This window comes from Myotis brandtii, unplaced genomic scaffold (genome assembly GCF_000412655.1).
Source record: "Myotis brandtii unplaced genomic scaffold, ASM41265v1 scaffold550, whole genome shotgun sequence".
In the NCBI taxonomy this organism is placed as follows: Eukaryota; Metazoa; Chordata; class Mammalia; order Chiroptera; family Vespertilionidae; genus Myotis; species Myotis brandtii.
Genome location: NW_005370043.1, coordinates 1,321,162 through 1,335,174, shown reverse-complemented (window position 1 = coordinate 1,335,174; position 14,013 = coordinate 1,321,162). Strand labels below are relative to the sequence as shown.

General features: G+C 40.0%; 1 protein-coding gene across 1 annotated transcript in view; it reads left to right on the top strand.

Moving 5' to 3' along the window:
- SORCS3 (sortilin-related VPS10 domain containing receptor 3) overlaps positions 1-14,013 on the top strand; it is a gene marked incomplete at its 5' end in the record, with an annotated part of 543,035 nt that overhangs the window by 352,767 nt on the left and 176,255 nt on the right. The window contains one exon of the mRNA XM_005878303.2: positions 3,797-3,870. Within this exon, the coding sequence (XP_005878365.1) occupies positions 3,797-3,870 (74 nt within the window). The remainder of the gene's footprint in view (positions 1-3,796; positions 3,871-14,013) is intronic.

The following is a 14,013-nucleotide window of genomic DNA, read 5'->3' as shown; positions in this document are numbered from 1 at the left end:
TGAATGAATGAATGAATGAATGAATGAATGAATGAATGAATGAATGAATGAATGAATGAATGAATGAATGAATGAATGAATGAATGAATGAATGAATGAATGAATGAATGAATGAATGAATGAATGAATGAATGAATGAATGAATGAATGAATGAATGAATGAATGAATGAATGAATGAATGAATGAATGAATGAATGAATGAATGAATGAATGAATGAATAGATGAACGAATGAATGAAGAAATAGATGAACACATGCACAAATGGAGAGGTTGCAAAGATCCAGCTCCTGATAGAATAAAATTTGTCTCAGACTCAGCAACTTACTAGATTGAGAGACAAAGCAGCTAACCCAAGGCCCTTAATGAATAGGAGCCTGCTCTTTCTGCTCATCTGAATCTGCCTCTAGGCAGAGAATTCAATTTAATTTTTCTCCCATCAGTCAAACTGAAGAGCTGAAAAAGCAAAACCAGAGACAGGGGAGGCAGGAGGTGGAACAGGCTTGGATGAGGAGATCAGCAGCTGATCTCTTGTTCTTTCTCTGTCAGGAAGAGCCCAAGATGAGAGGAGTGCTAGCAGGATCTGGGGCAGGGGGCAGCCTGCCACTACCAGAATCCTCTTGAGGGAGGGACTGACTATTTTACTGGAACATTGAGACTCCCACATGGTCAGTGTGACTCTCATGGTTTACCCATGTCCTGTATAAGTACTTCTCAGTGGGATGCTCTGGTCCTAACCAACCTGTTCTTCCTGCTAAACCACCCCAATGTAAATACACATATAGATAGATATAGACACATCCACAAATAGATGGATAGACAGTTGGATAGAAAGAGAGATAGATTAACAGACTGGCAGACAGACAACCTCTTCCTCCTTTTGGCCAGTAACACTCATCTCTAACCTCCTTCCTCTGAAAACCTTCCCCACAAGCCAAGCCCCATACCTTAGGCATATTGATACCCTTGTTCTCATTGTCTCTTCTACCCAGTACAATCTCTATTCACCCTTTCTCGTTTCTACACCACTTGTCTCCAAAGGCCTTGCACAGAAAATATTTCTTTTGGAAGCCTCATGGTTACATTTCTACCTCTGTTAATCTTGCCCATTTCTTAATTTCTAGATCTTTAGCCTTAGCCCCATTTCCCTCCTTTATGTGATGTACCTGTATGTATGCTTTGCAGTTACCCAGTTACCCTTTTTGATGCTTAAAGAACTGGATATGGTTCTGTGTGCTCTGTCATATAATGGTGTAGAGCTTGTATTCATTCTTAGATTATATATAGGAACAGTAAGAGATGAAACTGAAAAAGCCCAATATTTTGCATATAATATTAGCTCAGATCCCATCTGATGAGCGTTTTCACGTAGGTGTTCCATTTTCTCTCTGAGCACAGAGCCTACCTCTTCTTTATCTTGATATTCACCAGAGTGCCTTACACATAGGAGTTGTCCAATTGAAAGAAATGTGGCTGAATTATTTTAGACATAGCTGAAGACTTCATGCAAATATATCTCCTTAACTACCTTTTTGGCTAATTTAAGTATCAAAAGGTAGTATGGCCTGACCAGCATGACTCAGTGGTTGAGCATCTCCTTTGAACTGGGAGGTCAAGGTTCGATCCCTGGTCAAGGCACATGCCGGGTTGCAGGCTTGATCCCCAGGAGGGGAAGTTTAGGAGCCGCCAGTCAATGATTCTCTCTCATCATTGTTGTTTATATCTCTCGTTCCCTCTACCTCTCTGAAATCAATAAAAATATATTTTAAAAAACACAGTAAGTATAGTAATTTCACTCTCTCACACATATACATCTGTCATTTACTGGACAGAAAGAGACTTTGTATGTAGTTCATAATGCCAATATTCAATAAATATTTGCTGAATTAAATTGAAACAGGCCAAATTTTTTTCAAGTTCCTTAAAGTTTTTTTGAAACTACCAGAAATTCATGCAAAAATAATTTTTTATGGGCTATATGATTATGGCCTCAGAACTGAACACACAGCCCAGTTACCTGGGTGTGTTGTACTTGGCAGCACATCCCCGTGGGTGAGGAGCTACTGGGGATGCAATCACAGGAATGTCCTTCGCCTAACCCCATTTCTGTAAACTCGAGGGCCACTTACTTTGGCCTTTTTCAACTTCTCTACCTAAAAATTTGTGGGGGAAGTATAAACATGGTGAAATTTTCATTATAATCTCTATACCATGTTTCCTTGGAAGGAGACATGCTCTAGGCATCCGAAAACTTAAATCCTAGTTCCTTTGACCAAAACTTAACTTCTCCAAGATTGAGTTTGCTTAACTGTGAAAGAGATTTGTGTGTTCACCTGTTAGGTGCCAGGAATTGTATAAGGTGAATAAGGCATGACCCTTGCACCTCTTTGACTCACAGTCTAGTAGGAGGAGAGGCACGCCAACCATAAATGGCTTAGCTTGAACAGCTTCCTAGAGGCAGATAGCAAAAATAGCAGTGACTGTGGAGTGAGTGGTTAACCCTGCCTGGGTTGATCAAAAATTGCTTGAGAGCAGGAGTTTAAGTTAGTAATAACTGTCCTTCCTTTCTTTCAGTGTCTTTTAAAGGCTCAAATATATGTGACAGAGCAATGTTGTTGAACTATCATTATTACTATTATTACTACTACTATTATTACTATTATTATTATTATTATTATTAGCAGATCAGATAATTCAGGCATTCAATAGAAAATAAACCCCACTCTATAAGTTTCTTAGAGGGATGTTGGCCTTTCCCTTACGCATTCATTATAAAGGGGTCAGACTCTACATCCATAAAATAAGTGACGGTAGAATCTGACTGTATTGGCCACGCAGCGGGTTGTTTTTGATTTTTCCAAAGTTCTGGTGCTCTTCTGGAATTTTTTTCTCATTCTCTGAGTTGCTTTCCACCCCTACCTGCCCGTTTTAATTATTGATTTATGCAACAGAATATAAATACAACTAAATATAGACAAATCTGAAAGATGTAACCATACGGATTAGCCTGTGATTAGTGCTCAGTGGAAACACGCGATGAGTACAGTACACTGAGAAGGAAGAAAGATGCGTGGGCCGCAGTGGTCAGAGCAGGAAGTCACACTTGTGCTGGCCCTGCACAGATGGTTAATCTTCCATTAGGCACAAGAGTGGCCTTATCTTTGCCATCTTGCAAAGACCTGGGAGTATAAATAAGCCTGGTATTGTTAGTGACATTGGGGAGTCCAGTTCACTTAGATTATATATAGGAACAGTAAGAGATGAAACTGAAAAAGCCCAATATTTTGCATATAATATTAGCTCAGATCCCATCTGATGAGCGTTTTCACGTAGGTGTTCCATTTTCTCTCTGAGCACAGAGCCTGCCTCTTCTTTATCTTGATATTCACCAGGGTGCCTTACACATAGGAGTTGTCCAATTGAAATAAATATGGATGAATTATTTTAGACATAGCTGAAGACTTTCATGGACTTTGAGGAAAAGGGAAGATATAATTTTACTAAAGGTTTTACCCCCTAAAAGAGAGAATGATGGATGGCATCAGACATGGATTTATACTCAGCTCACAAGCATCAGTCGATTGGATATATATTAAGCACCTACTTGTGCTGGGAGGCATGATGATAAGCATAGCACAGTCATATTCACATAATTTTATCTGGATAAATCAGATGACTGCCTGGGTGTGTTAGGCTCTCTGGTGTGTTGGAATGTTTTTCTCCAGGGAGAAGACCCAGGTGTTCATGTGGAAAGTGTGCCTTGATGCTCATGCTCTCCTCACTTCATTGTTTTGCAGCTCTACAGCTCCATGGACTTTGGGAGACGCTGGCAACTCATGCATGAACGCATCACCCCCAACAGGTTTTACTGGTAAGCCCCATTCGTGGACTCACCCTCTTGGGTAAAGAATTGTCAGACAGCATAGCACTCTGAACAATTCCTGGACACATTCATCATTTGAAGGCACATGTGTTCTAGCCCTTTGCTATTCAAAGTGTGTTTCATGGACCAGCAACTCAGCATCACCTGGGAAGTTGTTAGACACGCAGAATCTCAGACAACACTTACTGATCAGGAGCATATAACATCTTCCCAGGTGATTTAATGTGCACGTTAAGTTGGAGAAGCACTGGTTAGAGAGCTCCATGAGAAGGTCATGGCCAGATGCTCTTAGCTATGTACCAATCTCCCTTCTTTTTGAAAAAAAGAAAAGAAATATTTTATGTACCTATTCTAAAAGGCAGTATTTATTGAAATGTATTCTGTATATACCATGTTTCCTTGGAAGGAGACATGCTCTAGGCATCGGAAAACTTAAATCCTAGTTCCTTTGACCAAAACTTAACTTCTCCAAGATTGAGTTTGCTTAACTGTGAAAGAGATTTGTGTGTTCACCTGTTAGGTGCCAGGAATTGTATAAGGTGAATAAGGCATGACCCTTGCACCTCTTTGACTCACAGTCTAGTAGGAGGAGAGGCACGCCAACCATAAATGGCTTAGCTTGAACAGCTTCCTAGAGGCAGATAGCAAAAATAGCAGTGACTGTGGAGTGAGTGGTTAACCCTGCCTGGGTTGATCAAAAATTGCTTGAGAGCAGGAGTTTAAGTTAGTAATAACTGTCCTTCCTTTCTTTCAGTGTCTTTTAAAGGTTCAAATGTATGTGACAGAGCAATGTTGTTGAACTATCATTATTACTATTATTACTACTACTATTATTACTATTATTATTATTATTATTATTAGCAGATCAGATAATTCAGGCATTCAATAGAAAATAAACCCCAATCTATAAGTTTCTTAGAGGGATGTTGGCCTTTCCCTTATGCATTATAAAGGGATCAGACTCTACATCCATAAAATAAGTGATGGTAGAATTGACTGTATTGGCCATGCAGAGGGTTGTTTTTGATTTTTCCAAAGTTCTGGTGCTCTTCTGGAATTTTTTTCTCATTCTCTGAGTTGCTTTCCACCCCTACCTGCCCGTTTTAATTATTGATTTATGCAACAGAATATAAATACAACTAAATATAGACAAATCTGAAAGATGTAACCATACAGATTAGTCTGTGATTAGTGCTCAGTGGAAACACGCGATGAGTACAGTACACTGAGAAGGAAGAAAGATGCGTGGGCTGCAGTGGTCAGAGCAGGAAGTCACACTTGTGCTGGGCCTGCATGGATAGTTAATCTTCCATTAGGCACAAGAGTGGCCTTATCTTTGCCATCTTGCAAAGACCTGGGAGTGTAAATAAGCCTGGTATTGTTAGTGACATTGGGGAGTCCAGTTCACTTAGATTATATATAGGAATAGTAAGAGATGAAACTGAAAAAGCCCAATATTTCGCATATAATATTAGCTCAGATCCCATCTGATGAGCGTTTTCACGTAGGTGTTCCATTTTCTCTCTGAGCACAGAGCCTACCTCTTCTTTATCTTGATATTCACCAGAGTGCCTTACACATAGGAGTTGTCCAATTGAAAGAAATGTGGCTGAATTATTTTAGACATAGCTGAAGACTTCCATGGACTTGGAAGAAAAGGGAAGATATAATTTTACTAAAGGTTTTATCCCCTAAAAGAGAGAATGATGGATGGCATCAGACATGGATTTATAAGCAGCTCACAAGCATCAGTCGATTGGATATATATTAAGCACCTACTTGTGCTGGGAGGCATGATGATAAGCATAGCACAGTCATATTCACATAATTTTATCTGGATAAATCAGATGACTGCCTGGGTGTGTTAGGCTCTCTGGTGTGTTGGAATGTTTTTCTCCAGGGAGAAGACCCAGGTATTCATGTGGAAAGTGTGCCTTGATGCTCATGCTCTCCTCACTTCATTGTTTTGCAGCTCTACAGCTCCATGGACTTTGGGAGACGCTGGCAACTCATGCATGAACGCATCACCCCCAACAGGTTTTACTGGTAAGCCCCATTCGTGGACTCACCCTCTTGGGTAAAGAATTGTCAGACAGCATAGCACTCTGAACAATTCCTGGACACATTCATCATTTGAAGGCACATGTGTTCTAGCCCTTTGCTATTCAAAGTGTGTTTCATGGACCAGCAACTCAGCATCACCTGGGAAGTTGTTAGACACGCAGAATCTCAGACAACATTTACTGATCAGGAACATATAACATCTTCCCAGGTGATTTAATGTGCATGTTAAGTTGGAGAAGCACTGGTTAGAGAGCTCCCTGAGAAGAAGGTCATGGCCAGATGGTCTTAGCTATGTACCAATCTCCCTTCTTTTTGGAAAAAAAAAAGAAACATTTTATGTACCTATTCTAAAAGGCAGTATTTCTTGAAATGTATTCTGAAATAACTGTCCTTCCTTTCTTTCAGTGTCTTTTAAAGGCTCAAATATATGTGACAGAGCAATGTTGTTGAACTATCAATAACTGTCCTTCCTTTCTTTCAGTGTCTTTTAAAGGTTCAAATGTATGTGACAGAGCAATGTTGTTGAACTATCATTATTACTATTATTACTACTACTATTATTACTATTATTATTATTATTATTATTAGCAGATCAGATAATTCAGGCATTCAATAGAAAATAAACCCCACTCTATAAGTTTCTTAGAGGGATGTTGGCCTTTCCCTTATGCATTATAAAGGGATCAGACTCTACATCCATAAAATAAGTGATGGTAGAATTGACTGTATTGGCCATGCAGAGGGTTGTTTTTGATTTTTCCAAAGTTCTGGTGCTCTTCTGGAATTTTTTTCTCATTCTCTGAGTTGCTTTCCACCCCTACCTGCCCGTTTTAATTATTGATTTATGCAACAGAATATAAATACAACTAAATATAGACAAATCTGAAAGATGTAACCATACAGATTAGTCTGTGATTAGTGCTCAGTGGAAACACGCGATGAGTACAGTACACTGAGAAGGAAGAAAGATGCGTGGGCTGCAGTGGTCAGAGCAGGAAGTCACACTTGTGCTGGGCCTGCATGGATAGTTAATCTTCCATTAGGCACAAGAGTGGCCTTATCTTTGCCATCTTGCAAAGACCTGGGAGTGTAAATAAGCCTGGTATTGTTAGTGACATTGGGGAGTCCAGTTCACTTAGATTATATATAGGAATAGTAAGAGATGAAACTGAAAAAGCCCAATATTTCGCATATAATATTAGCTCAGATCCCATCTGATGAGCGTTTTCACGTAGGTGTTCCATTTTCTCTCTGAGCACAGAGCCTACCTCTTCTTTATCTTGATATTCACCAGAGTGCCTTACACATAGGAGTTGTCCAATTGAAAGAAATGTGGCTGAATTATTTTAGACATAGCTGAAGACTTCCATGGACTTTGAGGAAAAGGGAAGATATAATTTTACTAAAGGTTTTACCCCCTAAAAGAGAGAATGATGGATGGCATCAGACATGGATTTATACTCAGCTCACAAGCATCAGTCGATTGGATATATATTAAGCACCTACTTGTGCTGGGAGGCATGATGATAAGCATAGCACAGTCATATTCACATAATTTTATCTGGAAAAATCAGATGACTGCCTGGGTGTGTTAGGCTCTCTGGTGTGTTGGAATGTTTTTCTCCAGGGGGAAGACCCAGGTATTCATGTGGAAAGTGTGCCTTGATGCTCATGCTCTCCTCACTTCATTGTTTTGCAGCTCTACAGCTCCATGGACTTTGGGAGACGCTGGCAACTCATGCATGAACGCATCACCCCCAACAGGTTTTACTGGTAAGCCCCATTCGTGGACTCACCCTCTTGGGTAAAGAATTGTCAGACAGCATAGCACTCTGAACAATTCCTGGACACATTCATCATTTGAAGGCACATGTGTTCTAGCCCTTTGCTATTCAAAGTGTGTTTCATGGACCAGCAACTCAGCATCACCTGGGAAGTTGTTAGACACGCAGAATCTCAGACAACACTTACTGATCAGGAGCATATAACATCTTCCCAGGTGATTTAATGTGCACGTTAAGTTGGAGAAGCACTGGTTAGAGAGCTCCCTGAGAAGAAGGTCATGGCCAGATGGTCTTAGCTATGTACCAATCTCCCTTCTTTTTGGAAAAAAAAAAGAAACATTTTATGTACCTATTCTAAAAGGCAGTATTTCTTGAAATGTATTCTGAAGAACACTACACAAAATGCTTCTCTTTTCATCAGTCTTTCTAGGTTAGAATAACTTTAAGTACTGATGATCCAACTCTACCCTCTAAAGACTCACAATTCAGGTTTGGGTATTGGGAAGCCCCCAGTGAAGAAGCCTGCCGAACTTGAAGTTGTTTATTTCTATGCTTATTTCACTACGGAACCTTTATCTCATGTCACACCAGATAAATCCTTTAGAACAACTTCTGAGGAGCATATTTTGCAAAAAGCTTTTATAGGCGTGAATGCATGTTCCACATGGAACATGAGCCCTGCCCCTAATCAGAAAGTGTCTCTATTGATCAGTGTTGCTTTATACATCCATACTATTTTTGCCTTGGTTGTGACAAGGTAAACTTGGTTTGGTATAATTTTGCCTCTTCCTAGTCCTTGCTCTAAAGTGAAATGCTTTTTACTTGTATCTTGCTTTTATTTCAGTGGAGGTGAAAGTCAAAGAAATAGAGATTAGGAAACATGCACAGAAACATATGATATGCTTAATGATATGCTTAATATAAAAGTAAAACAAAATTCACACCATTGAAATGGTACCTACTCCATGTCTCTTTTGAATACCTTAGTATAATTCCCTTAAAAAGTCAGGATATGGCCACTTATGGCCTGCACAAGAGAGGGGTGGGTGTGTTGTCTGTGTGGCAGGGAAGTGGTGGTGATGAGTACCTTGTACATATAAACACCTACGCCAATGTCTTTGGAAGGAATGGCTTCACCTGATGCTGTCTATAAGGGTTGTTTTTGATTTTTCCAAAGTTCTGGTGCTCTTCTGGAATTTTTTTCTCATTCTCTGAGTTGCTTTCCACCCCTACCTGCCCGTTTTAATTATTGATTTATGCAACAGAATATAAATACAACTAAATATAGACAAATCTGAAAGATGTAACCATACGGATTAGCCTGTGATTAGTGCTCAGTGGAAACACGCGATGAGTACAGTACACTGAGAAGGAAGAAAGATGCGTGGGCTGCAGTGGTCAGAGCAGGAAGTCACACTTGTGCTGGGCCTGCATGGATAGTTAATCTTCCATTAGGCACAAGAGTGGCCTTATCTTTGCCATCTTGCAAAGACCTGGGAGTGTAAATAAGCCTGGTATTGTTAGTGACATTGGGGAGTCCAGTTCACTTAGATTATATATAGGAACAGTAAGAGATGAAACTGAAAAAGCCCAATATTTTGCATATAATATTAGCTCAGATCCCATCTGATGAGCGTTTTCACGTAGGTGTTCCATTTTCTCTCTGAGCACAGAGCCTACCTCTTCTTTATCTTGATATTCACCAGAGTGCCTTACACATAGGAGTTGTCCAATTGAAAGAAATGTGGCTGAATTATTTTAGACATAGCTGAAGACTTCCATGGACTTTGAGGAAAAGGGAAGATATAATTTTACTAAAGGTTTTACCCCCTAAAAGAGAGAATGATGGATGGCATCAGACATGGATTTATACTCAGCTCACAAGCATCAGTCGATTGGATATATATTAAGCACCTACTTGTGCTGGGAGGCATGATGATAAGCATAGCACAGTCATATTCACATAATTTTATCTGGAAAAATCAGATGACTGCCTGGGTGTGTTAGGCTCTCTGGTGTGTTGGAATGTTTTTCTCCAGGGGGAAGACCCAGGTATTCATGTGGAAAGTGTGCCTTGATGCTCATGCTCTCCTCACTTCATTGTTTTGCAGCTCTACAGCTCCATGGACTTTGGGAGACGCTGGCAACTCATGCATGAACGCATCACCCCCAACAGGTTTTACTGGTAAGCCCCATTCGTGGACTCACCCTCTTGGGTAAAGAATTGTCAGACAGCATAGCACTCTGAACAATTCCTGGACACATTCATCATTTGAAGGCACATGTGTTCTAGCCCTTTGCTATTCAAAGTGTGTTTCATGGACCAGCAACTCAGCATCACCTGGGAAGTTGTTAGACACGCAGAATCTCAGACAACACTTACTGATCAGGAGCATATAACATCTTCCCAGGTGATTTAATGTGCACGTTAAGTTGGAGAAGCACTGGTTAGAGAGCTCCATGAGAAGGTCATGGCCAGATGCTCTTAGCTATGTACCAATCTCCCTTCTTTTTGAAAAAAAGAAAAGAAATATTTTATGTACCTATTCTAAAAGGCAGTATTTCTTGAAATGTATTCTGAAGAACACTACACAAAATGCTTCTCTTTTCATCAGTCTTTCTATGTTAGAATAACTTTAAGTACTGATGATCCAACTCTACCCTCTAAAGACTCAGGATTCAGGTTTGGGTATTGGGAAGCCCCCAGTGAAGAAGCCTGCCGAACTTGAAGTTGTTTATTTCTATGCTTATTTCACTACGGAACCTTTATCTCATGTCACACCAGATAAATCCTTTAGAACAACTTCTGAGGAGCATATTTTGCAAAAAGCTTTTATAGGCGTGAATGCATGTTCCACATGGAACATGAGCCCTGCCCCTAATCAGAAAGTGTCTCTATTGATCAGTGTTGCTTTATACATCCATACTATTTTTGCCTTGGTTGTGACAAGGTAAACTTGGTTTGGTATAATTTTGCCTCTTCCTAGTCCTTGCTCTAAAGTGAAATGCTTTTTACTTGTATCTTGCTTTTATTTCAGTGGAGGTGAAAGTCAAAGAAATAGAGATTAGGAAACATGCACAGAAACATATGATATGCTTAATGATATGCTTAATATAAAAGTAAAACAAAATTCACACCATTGAAATGGTACCTACTCCATGTCTCTTTTGAATACCTTAGTATAATTCCCTTAAAAAGTCAGGATATGGCCACTTATGGCCTGCACAAGAGAGGGGTGGGTGTGTTGTCTGTGTGGCAGGGAGGTGGTGGTGATGAGTACCTTGTACATATAAACACCTACGCCAATGTCTTTGGAAGGAATGGCTTCACCTGATGCTGTCTATACCCACAAAACTATGCTCTGAATTTAAAAAAATAATTTCTGAAGCATCCTGTGAACACCAACTGTGTTTTATACACACAGTTCAGAGTTCTGGGAGAGCAAAGGAAACTGTCACGTAGGTGTTCCATTTTCTCTCTGAGCACAGAGCCTGCCTCTTCTTTATCTTGATATTCACCAGGGTGCCTTACACATAGGAGTTGTCCAATTGAAATAAATATGGATGAATTATTTTAGACATAGCTGAAGACTTTCATGGACTTTGAGGAAAAGGGAAGATATAATTTTACTAAAGGTTTTATCCCCTAAAAGAGAGAATGATGGATGGCATCAGACATGGATTTATACTCAGCTCACAAGCATCAGTCAGGGAAGTGGTGGTGATGAGTACCTTGTACATATAAACACCTACACCAATGTCTTTGGAAGAAATGGCTTCACCTGATGCTGTCTATACCCACAAAACTATGCTCTGAATTTAAAAAAATAATTTTCGAAGCATCCTGTGAACACCAACTGTGTTTTGTACACACAGTTCAGAGTTCTGGGAGAGAAAAGGAAACTGGATTATAGCTCTTGATTCAATGCCCTGACTATCCCTAGTTATTTTGTCCTTTCAGACCAACTAGTATTTGGTCTGTAACTATTGTTACAATTATTATTGTATTGGAACAATTAAGATTTCTCAATAGACGAAGGCAGAAACAGGGAATACTTGTTTCTCTGATATTCCAGCTGTAGAACCATAGCCTTCTGCTCAATCTGGACAGTGTCTCAGTGTCAGTGTGCTGTCACTCACATCCCCATGAACAAACTCTTTTTGTTTATTTGTGTGTTTTTTTGTTACTCTTCACCCAAGGATATTTTTCCATTGATTTTTAGAGAGAGTAGAAGGGAAAGGGAGAGACAGAGAGAAACATTGATGTGAGAGACACATCGATTGGTTGCCTCCTGCATGTACTCTGACCAGGGCCAGGATGGAAACTGCAACCGAGGTATGTGCCCTTGACTGGAATGGAACCCGGGACTCTTCAGTCCAAGAGCCGACGCTCTATCCGCTGAGCCAAACCAACTAGGGCATGAATGAACTCTTGAAATAGTAAGGCAGTCAGCTAACTAGGAAGTCACGTTGCTGGAGAAGGAAAGTACAACAAGCTGGATAAGCCTTGTCATGGTTTCTGAAGGAAATTGAGTAGAGGAGGGGCTATGCTTTCCTATCTTTGCAAAGAGCAAGAGGAGATTCCTCCAGCTGCTGCCACCCTCCCCCTTCCTTTGTGTAGCAGAAGGAATAAATCTCTAGGTCCTGATAATTCGGTTTCATCTCTCCTCCACTCTGTGCCACTTTCATATATGTCCCATGGGGAAATATAAAAGTTAGTGCCTGTGCTGGCTAGCCAAGTGGTAGCTGAAGACTCAATTTCTGTAATTATCGCTTCTTTGTTTCTGATGTGTAATTGCTGTGATTATTCTTTTAGATGTCTAGAAGGGAGTTGCAAAGAAGCATTCTATCACACAACACAGCAAGTCTTCCTAAAACTCCTTGCTCTGTATCTGTTTCTCTAAAATCCTGATCATCATGTTAGTTATTTCTCATTTTTTCCTTCTCTTTCCATGGGCTCTTGGTCACAGAGGTTTATTGTCCACTGGTCATTCCTTCCAGAGCCCCTCTATACTATAGTCTCTTCCCTCTTTACCTCCCCATCTCCAACTTTCAGCAAATCAATGTATTACTCCTTAGGTGAATATCCCTTAAAACATCAAGGAGGGACAATTGGTAATAGGGTTTAATACTTTTGGTGTAACCACCACTAGAAGGGGAATAATTACATTAAAATATATACATTTTGAGTATTTTAATGCCTATCATTAAATATATTAACAAAGTTGTAAGTATCAGTCTACTTATAGTGATATTTACTTCCTGCTTGTGGTAGGTAGCCTCCAACATGGCTCCTGATGATCTCTGGCTTCTGGAAGCCATGCCATTGTATCATCCTGTCCCTTAAAGTTTAGGCTAAATTTAGTGACTTGCTTCTAGTGAATAGCATGGGGTGTAGGTGATGAGATGTCACTTCAGACAGTGGTATCCTTTTTTGCTTATTTGGTCAAAGCAAACTGTCATGTTTTGAGTTGCCCTATGGAGAGGCCCATGTGGCAAGGAACTGAGGAAGGTCTCTAGCCCATAGTAAGTGAGGCACTGAGGATCTCAGCTCAAAGCTTAGTTCCATTTAGGAACAACCGAGTCCTGCTGACAGTCATGTGAGCAAGCTTGGCAGTAGATCCTTCTGCAATCAGGCCTAAAGATGAGACAGCAGCCCTGGCAAACACATTGACCCAAGTCTTATGAGAGATCTTGAGGCAGAGACACCCAATTGGGTCATGCCCAGATTCCTGACCCATACAAACAGTGAGATAATAAATATTTGTTGTCTTGAGCTGCTAGGTTTGATGGTAATTTATCACACAGAAATAGATAACCAATTACACCTCACCCTGATCATTATTTTTTGCTTGTTTATTTTTGAACATAAGGTAACTGCTTCTGTCATGGATCACTTCCCCCATTTTCCCTCTACTGGTATCAACTCCCAGATGTTGACCTTTGCTAATTGTTTGGGTCTACCTTTTCAGTAGGGAAATATCATGATGTCCTGAGTTTCTTGACATTTTGATGCTCAGGTTCTATGTATGGGCTTTAATGGTTGAGTAACAGATCTCAGAGCCTTATCTTCTGTCTGAATGAAGCTAATTTAATATACTGTCATTGTCTGATCTTATTCTACTCTATCTATTCTGTTATGTTCTATTTGCATTCTACATTTTGATGGCAGGATGGCATTTTCTGAGAATACTGTTAATTCTGAGTGAGTGTGTGTGTGTCTTTGTATATATGTGTGTGCACATAACCATATTAAAAAAGTGCTAATTTCCCTTAAAACACA